Source organism: Bubalus bubalis, chromosome 23 (assembly GCF_019923935.1).
Source record: "Bubalus bubalis isolate 160015118507 breed Murrah chromosome 23, NDDB_SH_1, whole genome shotgun sequence".
NCBI lineage: Eukaryota > Metazoa > Chordata > Mammalia > Artiodactyla > Bovidae > Bubalus > Bubalus bubalis.
Genome location: NC_059179.1, coordinates 25,810,370 through 25,827,729, shown reverse-complemented (window position 1 = coordinate 25,827,729; position 17,360 = coordinate 25,810,370). Strand labels below are relative to the sequence as shown.

The 17,360-nt window shown below is 40.1% G+C and overlaps 1 protein-coding gene across 2 annotated transcripts in view; it reads right to left on the bottom strand.

Annotated features, from left to right (window-relative positions):
• The window catches only part of SORCS3 (sortilin related VPS10 domain containing receptor 3), a 637,309-nt gene that overhangs the window by 217,463 nt on the left and 402,486 nt on the right, over window positions 1-17,360 (bottom strand). For both annotated transcript variants that reach the window (XM_025274418.2, XM_025274419.2), the window contains exon 5: window positions 11,063-11,136. In XM_025274418.2, coding sequence (XP_025130203.2) covers window positions 11,063-11,136 — 74 coding nt within the window. The remainder of the gene's footprint in view (window positions 1-11,062; window positions 11,137-17,360) is intronic.

Genomic DNA, 17,360 nt, shown 5'->3' with positions numbered 1-17,360 from the left:
AACTAGAAATATGTAAGACTGATATAAAGAAAACTATACAATTTTTACTGAGAAACAAAGAAGTAATATAAAAGGAGATACAAACCATATGGCCAAAAATGAAAACTGGATATTGAAAAACATTCAGTTCTTGCCAAATGAATTTATAGCTTTGCCACAATTCTAACCAATAACCTAAATAGCTGCTTTATAGTGGTGGGGGGAAGCAGGACATTTTGAAACATGACAAAGTGATTCTAAATTTATTTGATGGACAGATGAGTAAAATAAGCCCAAGAATATTTGGGAAGAGAAGAAAAGGTTCTATTTTTGTTTTATGTTTTGTTACGTTTTGCAAGAGAGGAGACTTGCCCAGTTAGGCACTATGCTGTGTTACAAACAATCACTAAACACGGTCTGGTCTGGCTCAGGGCACAGAGGACTGACCAACCCAGCAGGATAAAGGCTGTTGACAAATGTTACCAACCTCAGTGGTCCCTAACTTCTGATCAGAGTTTCTCCTGCAGGAGACCATCAGAGAAAGTAGTCAGAAATATGGGCACAGAATTAAGTAGGAAGATGTTCAGTAGATTTTAATTACTTAAAAAAAATTAAAATCCTATAAATTCTAAAAATATCTATCCATCTAAATTCTAAAAATATGGATAAAAAAATTATAAAATGATTAAATTACAATACAGTCACAAGATGAAATAGACAATTATCAGTATGAGATTTCTGAAGCATAATATGGGAGAATACAGAGTCTTTTAATATATATAATCTAATATATAATATATATGTATTATATACACTGTTTAATAAAGGAGCGCTGCAAATCAGAAAACTCCAGCTAACAGTTGCATGATCACAGTTGAGGACATAATCTACACATAAAGTAAGAGGAGATATAGCAGAAAAAATAAAAAGATTTGAGCAATTTTTTTAAAAGTATGTTTGACATCATAAGCCGATTAAAATACAAAGAACAAACTGGAGACAACATTGAAACAAAATGAGAGACTATATAAAAAACTTATAATAAAGAAGAAGCAAAAACAGATGGTCACATAAAAGAAATACAATGGCTAATAAATACATGAAAACTTGTCTAAGCTCACCAGTCTGATAAGAAATGCAAATTAAAACAAGGGAAATCCATTTTTGCATATTAAATTAGATTACTTTTTTAAATTAAATTTTTATGAGGTGTTGAAATGGCATTTCACTAGTTCGAGTGGAAATTGGTATAAACTTTCCAGAGAACAATTTGGCATGCTAATATTTATATATATTGTTTTGGTAGTCTATCCTTAAAAATCATAATAAACCAACCTTGGAAAGATAATTACTTAGAGGCTTTCAAAATAACATTCCAGTAACTTCCTTAATAGTAAATGTTTAGAAGCAAGAACAATGTAAAATAATAGTAGAGTGATTAAATTACTATATAGCCACCAATTAAAATACAACTCAAATAATACAAATTTTAAATTATGTTTAGAGAGAGTACAGAATGGTACAGGAAAATCTTCAAGTATGTTTTAATAAGATACAAAATTTCATAAACAGCATGATTTCAATTGTCAAACAAGTATATTGAAAATTATACTACATTATAATAAAGGAAAAGTCTATGGAAAAGTACTTGATTTTTTTAAAGTGATGTCTTCTGGGCAGTGAAATTAGAAGTAATTATTTTCTTTTTATTTTCCTGCATTTTCTTGAATGTCTACAATAAGCTTTTGTTGATGCTACAATCAGAAAAAAAGAAGTATATTGTGTTTGTACCTTTTAAAAATTGTTTTTGTATTTTCAGTATTGCCTTCCCATCTATTCCTACAAGCCTGAGGCACTTCTGCTCCAGGATTCGTCTTGGTGAGAAGTTCTCTGGAAATTTTGCATTTCTTCTCAATGTCTTCCCTGCTTTATCAAGCTGTGGACTGAACTGTGTTCCCCACTCCCAACTCATCCTCATTCACATGTTGAAGCTTTAACCTCTAATGTAAAAGTGAAAGTGTTAGTTGCTCTGTCATGTCCAACTCTTTATGACCCCATGGACTGTAGCCTGTCAGGCTCCTCTGTCCATGGGATTTTCCAGGCAAGAGTACTGGAGTGGGTGCCATTCCCTTCTCCAGGGTATCTTCCTGACCCAGGGATTGAACCCAGGTCTCCTGCATTGCAGGCAGATCCTAAGGCAATGCTAGGCATTGCTATCTTGAGAGGAGACCTTTGGGAGGTAATTAGGGTTAGATGAAGTCATGAGGGTAGAGTCCTCCTCATGGCAATAGTGTCCTTATAAAAGGCAAAAGCATGAGAGGACACAGCAAGAAGATAGAAGTCTACAAGCCAGAAAGAGAGCTCTCTCCAGAAACCATGCTGGTACCCTGATCTCCTCCCAGCTGCCAGAAGCAGGAGAAAATACACACCTACTGTTGAAGACACCCAGTTCTAGGGCAGTTTGTTATGGTAGCCTCAGGTTAATACACACTCTTAACCCAACCAGAAACAGAGCAAGCTTAGATTTCCTCAGTGAGGAAAAGGGTGATTCCTCCTGCCTGTCACACTGTCTCCAACCTGCATATTAAACAACCTCCAACCCTTCAGTTGGGGCTTCCCTGGTGGCTCAGAGTATAAAGCGTCTGCCTGCAATACAGGAGGCCCGGGTTCGATCCCTGGGTTAGGAAGATCCCCTGGAGAAGGAAATGGCAACCCACCCCAGTATTCTTGCCTGAAGAATCCCAGGGACGGAGGAGCCTGGTGGGCTACAGTCCACAGGGTCACAAAGAGTTGGACACGACTGAGCGACTTCACTTTCACTTTCAACTCTTCAGTTGGATACTTTCTCCTTGAGCTGCTCAGCTCAATATCCTTTTCTTTCCTTTCTCTCTAGACCTCTCCTTGACCCTCCAATTCTCAGATTCCCTAGTCAAGGCCACTAAACACAGCTCATTACTATCAGTGGTCCACTGTCCCCACTTCTTCATATAGAGAGAAGAAGCTCTAAATGGACAATTTGAGTTTCAGGAAGATTAGAGCTGTCTAAGTGCTTTACTCCACGTGGGTCTCTCCTGGCCTCTCCTCAAAGGATAGTAACCTCTGAAATCTCACCCATTGTGAGAACAATCACATTTCATACCCTCTGAAATTTTATCAGTGAGATTCCCCTTTCTCTGAGCTGAAGAACTATTTCTCGTGTTTTCCACATAGTCATGGGGGGGAAGAAGCATTTGGAAGCCATGTGTCTCTAATTCCAGAGAAACCATCCAAGAAGCTGAGAAAAGAAGAAATTATGTTTCCCATTTGTATCTTGGAATTTTTCATAGACTGGATTAGGTAAGTGGATACATTACCTAATTCAGTGTTTGACTTCTCTGCTTGACACACAAATCTTTTCAGAGTTCCCAAGGCAGGGTCAAATATGACACCTTCTCTTCACAGCAAAGAGTTCGTTAAGTCTAGAAGTACCTACATCTCCTTGTTTACCCTCCTTCATAGAACCCATCTGTGCTTAGGATAATTATGAATGAGTCCAACAGGTCTTGATTGAGCTTTCTGTTTTCCTCAGTGCACGGGCTGAGAACCATGAATAGCTTTCAAGCGCTGCATTTGCTCTCAGCACTAAGATAGCTCTTCCAAGGCCAAGATGCAACCAGACATACAGCATATGGGTGGCCCTATCAGCAAAGTAGAAACTGATTTCTCCTTGAGAGCTGAGCTTTCACATCTCCCCTTCTGACCTTGCGTGTATTATTCTGAATGTAATGCATTTTTAAATTGCTGCACCATTTAAAAAATGTAAGGGAAAGTTGAATTAAATATTATTTGTGGCATACCCTGGTTTGCAAAGGGCCTCTAAATCTGATTCTATCAGGTCGATGCCTAAATCCCATTATTTGAGATTGCAAATGACTGTGTTTGCAAAATTGTAGAGGCTGCCTCAAAAATTCCGCCCATAATGGTAACTTTGTTTGAAAAGACCTTGATTTTCCAGGAAGCAATCTCAGGCCATTCTGCCTATCCCTTAACTCTCCTTCTGTCATGAGTAATGTATTAACAGACAAAGGATGACTCGCCATGCAGTTCCTCAGGAACCATAGTTTAGGAGCTTATCCTTGAAGCAAAACACAGAACACATTCCAGAACAGGTGAGATCTCAGAGTTTAAATTGAAGTCAAGATGTAAGAGGGTTCACTAGCCACGTTATCTCAAGGTAATCATGTCCCATTTTCACCTCCTGCTTCTCTGCTCTGTCTTCCACTCTCACAGCCACTACTAGGCTGAGCTAGGTAAGCCTAGGACTGAGATAAACGGGATTTTTGTAAGTGAGATTAGCATTTCTCTGAATGGGAATCTGCACACTGGACTCACCCTCACACAAACACACACAGGCATCAAAGAGTATACTCAGAGAGCAAAATCATGCCATCAGAATGTAAAACAGAATAGAATGAAACAAGTTCAGACAATCTCACTAGAAAACCTAGCAGCTAAAAACAACAAATGTTTATTGTCTCACAGTCCTGTGTGTCAGGAATCTGGGCGTGACTCCGCTGCGTGCCTCTGTCTCAAGGTCTCTCACAGGCTTGATGGCTGGCCAGAGCTGCAGTCTCCCCTGAAGGCCTGACTGGAGAAGGACCTGCCTCCCAGCTCACTCACAAGATTGTTGGCAGGATTCAGCCGTTTCTTGCTAGAACCCAGCTGTTGGACTGAGGCCCTCACTTCCTCACTGACCACTGACTGCAGCCTCCCTCAGTTCCTTATCATATGGGCCTCTCCATAGGGCAGCTCACAAAGCAATCACAAGAAGGTCTCTAAGACAAAAACTTTTGTAGATGAATCTCTGAAGTGTCATCTTTTCACTTGTGCCATGCTCTAGTCACGAGAAGCAAGTTACTAAAAGGAGCTCAAAGTCAATGAGAAGGTGCCCAGAAGACAGCGGGCACTGGGGACCATCTGGAAGCTGCCTGCCCCAAGAATGAAGTCAATATTAATTATAAGTAGACTCATACTTGCATATGTTTTAAGTGAGAACATACAACAGCACACAATTGATATTTTTAAAGAAAGGTATTAAAGATACTCAAAATGTATATATTTGATGTAATTATTCTTCTTTTAGTAGTGATTAAACCAGTTATTGGACTCTAACAATCACCTGCTCCTCCTCCTACGTTTTCTAAGGGCTGTGCAGCAAAGATTGATTTCCTGGAGGGAAGGGTAAGAGTGACAGATGGTGAGATGAGCTTTTCTATATAAGAAAAGCTGATGATACCTGGGGAGGAAGGTGTGTGGGATACAAGGTATTCTCTGGAAGGGGCCATGCTGTGGACAATGAACCTCTGTGACTGAGAATAGTTTTAGAGCCCATGGAAAGAGAAGGAAAAGATGAGACAGTAACTACCATGATGATCAGGATCTTGGACTGTTAGATATGGACAAAGGAAGTTTTATAAAGACTCACTGTATGCTGTGTGATGTGATGCTTCTTTGCAACTCTTTTAAGAAAACATTCAATAAAAAACGTTATTTCCCTAAAATGCTTCAGTGTTGAATTTTGGTCATTCCCTTTGAATGTGACACTCTGTTGAGACTGAGAAAAAACACAAGTTTTTATTTGGGCTACCAAGGACACTTGTCCAAGATATTAAGGAAATATGCATAAAATATTAAACTGTTATTTATGACAATGAAAAATATGAAAATTTCCAATGGTCAATAAAAACAGTGTTATAAAGTATGTCTCTTTACATAATGAAGTGTTGCATAGACAATTAAAATGATTGTAAAGATTTTATAATATCATAAAATTGTTATAATAGAACATTAAAAGGGGAGAAGGCAGATTATACAAATTGATGTGCAAAATATTTAAGCTATGTATAAAAGAGCATATGCATACAAAGAGACTGGAAAAAAACAAGAACAATGGAAGATTGGAAAGGAAATATCGTGATGAAAGGAGTTTTTAGTCCATACCCTTCCTTTCTTCTTTAAAAGATATATTCCTAGGACATTCTAGTTCTACACACCAGACGAGACATGTTTTGCTTTTACATTTTTCCTACCCTCCCTAATGACCTTTCTGAAAGAAGAAAATAGAAGCTGCTGGCACAACCATCATTAGAAATCTACAAAGAATAAGCCAAATTAAATCAAAGGACAGTAGCGATGTGAAGCCCATCCTGGCTGTCCCTGCATGCCAGCCACTCTCAGCCTGCAGCCTGGCATTGTTACAGCTTCAAAGAGCCATCCATCAGGAGCCTTCTCTCCTTGAGCGCCCTGAAGTAGGCTGATCTAGAGCTTGTTCCACACCTGTTGACTACTTATAGGGCTTTCTTTTTTCTTCTACTCTAAAGACCAGTCCATTTTACAGCCCAAAGACCCCAGAAAAGGGGTAAGAATTTAAGTTCCTGGCAGCTTTGGATGTATTACTTTATCAGAACATTCTCCTGCAGTGACATCAAGGAAAAACAAAGGGACCCTGGTCTTTCAGGAGAGAGAACAATTAAGGGGAAGTCAGTAAGAAAGAGACATAGGAGACATTCTTTCTCTTGTTCATGATACTACACAAACAAAAGCTATCAGGGATCAGAGGCACTTAGAGGCCAGCCCAGTTACACAGAGAACTCAGCAAGGCCTAGGATGCCTGTCCCCTCATCGGAAAAGAAGCCAGAGGACGGTGAACACCTAGGGAGACTGAGGGGCCACCGAGGTAAAGCTGTGAACCATAACAAGTATTCAAATTGGATGTGCAATGAAAACAATCGTCCCACTGCAGAATGTACCTGCCTGTTAAATATCTCCCAACAGAAGAGTGGAGGTACTATTCATTTGCAGCTCAGTAGGCTATTAAACCAAAAACCACCTTTCCCTGTGATACCCTTGCCCAGGCAGAGACTAGAGAAAGATTACAGTAGGGTACTTAGCTACTCCTGTGTTCTCCCTGCAAACTAAACTTGCTAAAGCAACTGGGGTGATGAATAGGAGCATAAGACAGGGCTAGTAATCTGCCTGTTAACCACATATCAAATGAGTGAAAGGGTCACACATAAAAGAGTTTGCATGTCAGTCTGATGCTCAGGGCATGATGGTGGAGTCACTCAATAGTACAAGATTCCTAGGTGACCTTTCTTGATGGCATTAGAACATCTGGAATTCATAAAGAAAATTTTACCTCTAGTGAATCTTTTATTATTAATGCTAATATTATTGCCCATGGGAAAAGTATGGCCCATGCCCTGTCTAACTCATAGGCACTGTAGGCCACAAAGGAGGAAATGAATAATCATGATACCCCTTACAGTTCTTGATGCATTTTCACAGCCATTACACTGATCATCATCATAGATGGTTGATTCTTCTGCACCCTTGGCAGAAATCATTTCTGTATCACAGTGTTCTTCCCCACAGGTCCCCTCTAGGTTGCTACTTCCCACCAACTGAAGGCAGTATGGGAGAAGAAACCTATAGCATTCATGAAGGATCTATCCCTAGAAATTTGAAAATCTCCAAATTATAGACAACAATATTTGGGCAATATTCCGTCTGGGTTGCATGTTTACTCTATTTGTCTACTTACTGCAAGATAAGTCTTTTACTTCAATTTCTTGTTTTGGGCATGACTGCCCTTCCCTCCATGTGTCCCTATCAGCCCCAATACCACTTCACTCTGCATCATCCTCCAAAAAGAAGCAGTTTTAAGGCTTTTGGCTGTTGATTTGTCTTGTTTTTATGACATCAGAAAAATCAAGACTCAAGAAAGAGCGAGGAAAATAAAGTTAGGTTGAGATGTGGCTTCTCGGACCCATTCAATTGTTACTAGATGTACACAGGAAAAGTCTCACCGGGCATAGGATTTTCTGGATCCCAGAAAAAATGACAAATCAATTACGTGTTATGGTCTTCAGAACCTGATGCTGGGAAAGATAGAAGGCAGGAGGAGAAGGGGACGACAGAGGACAAGATGGTTGGATGGCATCATGGACATGAGTTTGAACAAGCTCTGGGAAATGGTGAAGGACAGGAGGGAAGCCTAGCAGGCTGCAGTCCATGGGGTTGCAAATGGTCAGACATGACTGAGCAACTGAATAAATTCAGAACTACTAATAAATATAGTACTTAAAGATATAACTGACAAATTATAAATCTGAAACAGAGAAATAAAATTGCCAAGAGTCCAATTCTGAAAGGATGGTATCTTGTCCTTTCAATAACTATATGAAGTTAACAGGAAGAATACTGTTCCCATTTATATGGATGCAGAGACCAGATCCCCAAGAGGCTCTGTCTTAACCAAAGCTGTGTTCTATACCCTGACAAATGCACACTTTGTCTTTTCTCAAGGAGGTATCGAGTCGATATTTCCACACCTAACCCATACAAGCCAAGTCTTTTCAGCATAAGAGCTTTCTACAATCATGATTCTATCAATGGGGGAAAAAAGGTCTATGTAAAATGAGTTCTTTCTCTACAACTCCAGTGACACCTAAAAGAATAATCGTGGCAATTATATATCAGAAACAGAGAAGTGGTAATTACAAAAATGGAATTTTCAGCTACTACTTGACTAGCCAGCACAGGCACTAACTTTTATATTTCCCCATGGGGGTATATATGAAAGAAGTACAGGGTGGAAAAGAAATGAAACATAATTATCAGGACCTGGGGATTTACTCTTTTTGCTCTATAAAGGAAGGGGGAAGGCAGACAGAATCTGGAACATTCCCTTCTTGCCCTCTGCAAATAGGAAAATGCTACCCTTCATCCACTTAATTTAATTTCCTTCAGGAATGATCACAAGGCTTATCCAGTCTACTGTACTTCCCTTCTTCATCAACTTGACTTCCTAGTCAGCTAACTGCCTTACCATCTCAAGAATTTGTTTCAGAAATAGCAGAGGGTTTTGTTTTTTTATTTTATTTTATTTTATTTTTTTTTTTTTTTTGAGGGACTTTTGAGTGATGGGTGGGCTTCCCTGGTGGCTCAACTTGTAAAGAATCCGCCTGCAATGTGGGAGATGTAGGTTTGATCCCCAGGTTGGGAAGATCCCTGGAAGAAGGAAACAGCTACCCACTATAGTATTCTGGACTGGAGAATTCCATGCACTATTCTACAGGGTTGCAAAGAGTCGGACATGACTGAGCAACTTTCACTTTCCACTTTCTTTTTGAGTGATGGTATGCCGAAGAATTGATGCTTTTGAACTGTGATGTTGGAGAAGACTCTTGAGAGTCCCTTGGACTGCAAGGAGATCCAACCAGTCCATTCTGAAGGAGATCAGCCCTGGGATTTCTTTGGAAGGAATGATGCTAAAGCTGAAACTCCAGTACTTTGGCCACCTCATGCGAAGACTTGACTCATTGGAAAAGACTCTGATGCTGGGAGGGATTGGGGGCAAGAGGAGAAGGAGACGACAGAGGATGAGATGGCTGGATGGCATCACTGACTGGATGGACGTGAGTTTGAGTGAACTCCGGGAGTTGGTGATGGACAGGGAGGCCTGGCGTGCTTCGGTTCATGGGGTCGCAGAGTCGGACACAACTGAGCGACTGAACTGAACTGAACTGAACTGACACTGAGAAACTGGTCCATCCTAGCTGAGCAAAAGGCAGTAATTATATAACTAGCACATCAGAAAAACAAATATTTCCTTTTTCTGTCTCGGTCTATTGAAAAAATCTTAATATAATTCTAAATACAGACCAAATAATAATTGAAATAGTAGTTATAGAACAAATAATAATTGGTCTGCAAAGGGAAAAATGACTGGGAATAGTCCAGGCATTGAGGTAAAGCAGTACTACCGGTTCCCTTTTTTCTCCAAGGACTTTGTATATAATAAGACATAGTTGATTTTTACAGTGTGCTTCAGCAATCATCATTTTAATTCTGAACATAGTTCTGTAGGTGCAGAGGGGATAGGGTGAAATGTTGCTTCCAAAGATGCTGGCATGGTTGTATATATATACATATGTTCAAAGAAGCATATATGTACATCCCCCCACTGCCCCCCCACACCACCCCCACCTTGTGGAAGGCATGAAGGGTCATCTCATGACTCTTTAAGGAAGCTGAACTAAGGTATTTAATATGAGACATGGAATAGGTACTACTTTTAAGTACTGTTAATTTTGTTTCTATTTCTAATTAAGCACATAATTAAGCATATTATACACTTTGGTATATACTTCCTACATACATTCCTAGATATATTTGGCCATTGCTTCTGCAGAAATGAAAGCATGATACATGTTAGAAGCATTTCATATAGCTAGGAAGAGTAAAAAGTAAACCTTATACCAAACCAAGTTTACTCTGCTACAACCAAATTAACAATAGAATTCATGTATAAAAAATACCAGTTAACAACACTTTCTGAATAGGGGAAAAGGCTAATTTTCCAGCTGAAATGTATTCACTCCTTGAAAAACTTGTCAAAATGTGCTCCACAGAAGTTGTTCTAAAGGATGATCAGGTATGACATGAGAAAGGGATTCTAGAGTACAGTGCGTTTGGGAATCTGTGGCTTCATGTCTGGCAGCTTCCTTTACTCTGCATTTCTCCAGAGGCTCTAATATCCTAATGTGAATCCTGAGTCTCCACGAGGCCAGAGTTGGATAACTGTTACCTAAAATTATGTGACCGCAGAAACACTTTTGGAAGGAGAAGCACTGCTAGTGTTCTTCATAGTATGTTTTAGGAAATGCTTGCTTTTCAGAATAGGTTCAAAAAACATCTACTTCTTACTAAAAGAGGGGAGATTAATACATAGCTAAGAGCACCCAGTCATGACCTTCTCAAGAAGCTGTCTAGCCCAGGGCTTCTACTTCAATGTGCACATAAAATCACCAGGGATTATACTACATGCAGAGTTCTGCTTAATAAGTTTCAATGGGCCCGAGATTCTGTATTTCTAAAACTTCCCAAGTGATGCTAATGCTACCAGTCCATGAACCAAACTGAGTAGCAAAGGACTAGGACACACAATGACCTCAAGTGCTGAAGGTGTTCAGGAATTGCCAGAGTGCCATGTTGCCTGATTCCTGTCCCAGAGAGTGGTGAGACTGTGGATGGGGCTTACCAGTAAAACCTGTTGGGTGTGATGCGTTCATGCATGAGTTGCCACCGTCTTCCAAAGTCCATGGAGCTGTAGAGCTGCAAAACAAGGAAGTGAGCAGAGCATAAGCGTCAAGGGACACTGTTTAACAGAAAGATATGTGCCATCCTTCTGGAGATGAACAATCCAACCCACCAGAGTGCCTAACACACTCAAGTAGACATGCATCCTATCCAGATAAAAATATTATGAACATGACCGTGCTACGCTTATCATGGGGTCTTCTAGCTCAATATATACCCAACCAACTAAGGCTTTTGAGTTGAGTGTAAACTATTTCTGATGCCATCCATGTCCCACTTTTAGAGGTAAAACCTTTAGTAAAATTGTATCTTCCTATTTTCTTCAAATTCCATGAAGTCTTTAGCTATATCTAAAATAACTCAGCAACACTAATTTTTAAAATATTTACTGAACAACTCTTACATGAAAGACACTCTGATAGATAAGAAGATAAGAAAGAGGTAGATTCTGTGCTCATAGGAAAAATAAGACACATGGGTAAAAATGCTCATCAGCTGATACCTGAGCCAATATTACATGCAAAATATTGTACTCTCAGCTTTATCTCTTACTTTATCAATCTTTCCTAAATGAAATGGACCTTTCAATGCCACTCAAGGTATCAGGCTCATTCACGCTCTCATGTCTGTGTAAGATGGCAAGGAAAAGACCACTCTTGTGCCTCAGAGTGCATGCAGGGCCACTGCAAGTGTGGCTTCTTCCCCAGAGCTTTTTCTGATCTTTAGCCCACTCACTATTCTTCCCTTTCAATGCACTGCACTCATCATTGATTTCCACCGAGCACTTATCATGGGTAAAATATAGCATGTCTTTCAGATTTGATTGTATTATTTAATTATATTTATACTCCTTGAATACATACAAAGTGTTCACTAAATGTGCATCACCTAAATCAGTAACTAAAACAGGTAGGTGAAGACAGGTATCAACTCACGGAATGAGAAAAAACAACAGCAACAACAGAAGAGCCCCACGACTTTGGAATTTAAAAAAAAAAACAACCCTCTGCAAGGCCAAATGACTCAGATCACACATTCTCTTATTTTATGAATGCAGAGTCTGATCCTTTATAACACAAAAGGGAAAACTCAACATCCCTGTAAGAGACTCACCAGGAGTGTGGAGTTCATTTTTCATTGAATACCTAAAAGTATAATATCTGAATGTGACTGATAATGGAACAATAATGATGTTTATTATTATTTATGTATTATTATTATTAGTGTCTGACAGTGTTGCTCTTTCACATACCTTTTAGCCTTACAAGGACATGGAAGGGAAGGCAAGACAATTATTACTAATGGAAAGCCCTGCTGTCAGACATCCTCTGACCCACTCAGGCACAGTTAACCACTTCCTCACAGTGTCACTGCTGTCCATACTACCTGCCTCCAAGAAGCGGTTCACACCTAGTCATTACTGGTTAGCTCTCCCCTCCCTAGATGGAGAGTCAATAGAGGGGCAGTGATCATGCCTTATTCACCTTTGTGGTCACACAATGCCTGGTACATAACCAAAGAACACACAAAGCTGTTTTAATGAGACAGTCCTCGAGAAATGACATTTTGGTCAAATGAACTATCAATAGGATATAGGTTTTTGGAGGCCCTAGCTCACATCTCCTTCCATGGAATCACAATGCCTAATTTATACTGAGAATTCCATCATGTTTACACTTTTCCACAAACATCTACAAATGGGGAAACTGAGTAAGGCAGAAGTAGGTGGCCTTCAAGTTTATGGGAATGGGGTCAGGAGAAGGCCATACACGTAATCCCAGGTAGCTGCTGACCCACAGTGCTCTCCAGTGTACCACACCCGGCAACGTTTCCACCTGTAAACTGTGAGCCCATAATCTCACAGTGCATACAGAATTAACTTTTGTATGAACTTCTGGTAATCTCAAAAAAGTTGTGAGGGGCCTGGAGAAGCCTGGTCCCATTTCAGTTTCATTCACCAAATATTCATTGAACATTGTCACCATGAACTACATTTTTGAAGTCTTCTTTTGGTCTAGTAATTAACAGATATGTTTGTGTGATGTTTTATATATATATATAACCTGAAGACACTGAAAGATACTGAAAACACAGAAACTCATTTCTACAAAGGGACTGTAGCAACAATATGGAAAGCCAGGATACCCAAGCTGATCGAGCTGATTCCAGGTTTAATACTATACCACAGCAACTCCACCAGCTCTCATGGTTTTTATTCAAACTGGGCTTTCACTCTGTGAAAGTGAAAGTTGCTCAGTCATGTCCAACTCTTTGTGACTCCATGGACTATAGAGTTCTCCAGGCCAGAATACTGGAGTGGGTAGCCACTCTCTTCTCCAGGGGATCTTCCCAACCCAGGAAGTGCCAGATACTATATGTGTCCAACTCTGCACATGGAAAAATGGGCAAAACTACTGTCCCATTGCTCCGAGTCTCTTTCTTCATTCACCAATGTAGTGAATAAAATGATGCAATGGACATGAACTTGGGAAAACTTCAGAAGATGGTGAGGTACACAGAGGCCTGGCATACTGTAGTCCATGGGGTAACAAAGAGTCAGACACAGAGTCACAAAGAGCTCAGTCACAAAGAGTGGCTGAACAACAACAGCAGCTCTACACCATAAATTAAAGAGCACTCGACCACATTTAATTATTCAGGAAGCTAAAAGGGCAACCACATCTGGCCCTCAAATATATATACAGTTCCACCATGTCAAAGAAGAAGCTGAAGCTGAATGGTTCTATGAAGACCTACAAGACCTTTTAGAACCAACACCCAAAAAAGATGTTCTTTTCATTATAGGGGACTAGAATGAAAAAGTAGGGAAGTCAAGAGATACCTGAAATAACAGGCAAATTTGGCCTTGGAGTACAAAATGAGGCAGGGCAAAGGCTACAGAGTTTTGCCAAGAGAAGGCACTGGTCAGAGCAAACACCCTCTTCTGGCAACAAAAGAGATGACTCTACACATGGACATCACCAGATGGTCAACACCGAAATCAGATTGATTATATTCTTTGCAGCCAAAGATGGAGAATCTCTGTACAGTCAGCAAAAACAAGATGGGGAGCTGATTGTGCCTCAGATCATGAACTCCTAATAGCCAAATTCAGACTTAAATTGAAGAAAGTAAGGAAAACCACTAGACCATTCAGGTATGACCTAAATCAAATCTCTTATTATTATACAGTGGAAGTGACAAATAGATTCAAGAGATTAGATCTGATAGACATATTGCCTGAAGAACTATGGATGGAGGTTCATGACATTATACAGAAGGCATTGATCAAGACCATCCCCAAGAAAAAGAAATACTAAAAAGGAAAATGGTTGTCTGAAGAGGTCTTATAAATACCTGAGAAAAGTGACAAATGAAAGGCAAAGGAGAAAAAGAAAGATATAATCATTTGAATGAAGAGTTCCAAAGAATAGAAAGGAGAGATAAGAAAGCCTTCCTCAGTGATCAATGCAAAGAAATAGAGGAAAACAATAGAATGGGAAAGACTATAGATCTCCTCAAGAAAATTAAAGATACCAATGAAACATTTCATGCAAAGATGGGCACAATAAAGGACAGAAACAGTATGGACCCAACTGAAGCAAAAAATATTAAGAGGTGGCAAGAATACACAGAAGAACTATACGAAAAAGATCTTCATGATCCAGATAACCATGATGGTGTGATCACTCACCTAGAGCCAGACATCTTGAAATGTGAAGTCAAGTGGGTCTTAGGAAGCATCACTAGGAACAAAGCTAGTGGAGGTGATAAAATTCCAATTGAGCTATTTCAAATCCTAAAAGATGATGCTGTGAAAGTGCTGCACTCAATATGCCAGCAAATTAGGAAAACTCAGCAGTGGCCACAGGACTAGAAAAGGTCAGTTTTCATTCCAATCCCTAAGAAAAACAATGCCAAAACATGTTCAAATTACCGCACAATCGCACTCATTCACACACTAGCAAAATAATGCTCAAAATTCTCTAAGCCAGGCTTCGTGAACTAACAGATGTTAAAGCTGGATTTAGAAAAGGCAGAAGAACCAGAGATCAAATTGCCAACATCCACTGGATCATCAAAAAGGCAAGAGAGTTCGAGAAAATCATCTACTTCTGCTTTATTGACTAAGCCAAAGCATACTGACTGTGTGGATCATAACAAACTGTGGAAAATTCTTCAAGGGATGGGAACACTAGACCACTTTACCAGCCTCCTGAGAAATCTGTGTGCAGGTCAAGAAGCAACAGTTAGAACAGGACATGGAACAGACTGGTTCCAAATCAGGAAAGGAGTACATCAAGGCTGTATATTGTCACCCTGCTTATTTAACTTATATGCAGACTACGTCATGTGAAATGCTGGGCTGGATGAAGCACAAGCTGGAATCAAGATTACTGGGAGAAATATCAGTGACCTCAGATACACAGATGGCACCAGCTTTATGGCAGAAAATGTAGAACTAAAGAGCCTCTTGATGAAAGTGAAAGAGAAGAGTGGAAAAGTTGGCTCAAAACTCAACATTCAGAAAATTAAGATTATGGCATCTGATTCCATCACTTCATGGCAAAGATGGGGAAACAATGGAAATGGTGACACTTTTTTTTTTTATCTCCAAAATCACTGCAAATAGTGTCTGTAGCCATGAAATTAAAAGATGCTTGCTCCTTGGAAGCAAAGCTATGACCAACCTAGACAGCATATTAAAAGGCAGAGACATTACTTTGCCAACAACGGTCCTTCTAGTCAAAACCATAGTTTTTCCAGTAGTCATGCACAGATGTGAGAGATGGACCATAAAGAAAGCTGAATGCCAAAGAACCGATGATTTTGAACTGTGGTGTTGGAGAAGACTCTTTAGAGTTCCTTGGACTGCAAGGTGACCAAGCCAGTCCATCCTAAAGGAAATCAGTATTGAATAGTCTTGGAAGGACTGATGCTGAAGCTGAAACTCCAATATTCTGGCCACATGATGTGAAGAACTGACTCATTTGAAAAGACCCTGATACTCAGAGAGATTGAAGGCAGGAGAAGGGGACTTCAGAGGATGAGATGGTTGGATGGAATCACTGACTTGATGGACATGAGTTTGAGTAGGCTCCGGGAGTTGGTAATGGACAGGGAAGCCCAGGTGCTGCAGTCCATGGGGTTGCAAAGAGTTGGACACAATTGAGTGACTGACCTGAGCTGAACCATGTCAAAGAGGAAAATGGGGCAAAGGCTAACACACTAGAAAATGAGAGATAGGAAAGATAAATTGGAGTAGAAATGGAACAGTGAGGCTTCTTGGAGAAATGCACTTTGAGCTAGGCCTTTGGCAATAGGCAATATGGAAAAGAGGTATGTTAGATCAAGATTTTCCCGGGTGAGACACTAAGAACAAAGGTATGAATATGGTGAAGGTCTCGGGCTGGGTTCTGGGGAGCTTTTAAGAGAAGTAAGGGACATGATGGCAGTTTCTAGCCAAAAGCAGATGGAAACTGTCTATTTGTCTGCCTCCCTATTCATCCATTCATCTATATCTGTCTTTACCTTTGTGGTTATTGTTCAGTTGCTCACTTGTATCCGATTCTTTGCTCACCCATGGACTGCAGCACGCCAGGCTTCCCCGTCCTTCACCATCTCCCAGAGCTTCCTCAAACTTGTGTCCATAGAGTCAGTGATGCCATCCAACCATCTCATCCTTGTCCCCTTCTCCTCCTGCCTTCAAGCTTTCCCAGCATCAAGGTCTTTTTCAGTGAGTCAGTTCTTCATGTCATGTGGCCAAAGTATTGGAGTTTCAGCTTCAGCATCAGTCTTTCCAATAACTATTCAGGACTGATTTCCTTTAGGATTCACTGCTTTGATCTCTTTGCTGTCCAAGTAACTCTAAAGAGTCTTCTCCAACACCACAGTTCAAAAGCATCAATTCTTTGGAATTTCACTTTTTTATTGTCCAGCTCTCTCATCCGTACGTGACTACTGGGAAAACCATAGCTTGTCCAGGTTCAATGCACGATACTGGATGCTTGGGGCTAGTGCACTGGGACAACACAGAGGGATGGTATGGGGAGGGAGGAGGGAGGAGGGTTCAGGATGGGGAACACATGTATACCTGTGGCGGATTCATTTTGATATTTGGCAAAACTAATACAATTTTGTAAAGTTTAAAAATAAAATAAAATTTAAAAAAAGGAAAAAAAAAACTATAGTCAAAGCCCCTTTGTTGGCAAAGTAATGTCTCTGCTTTTTAATATGCT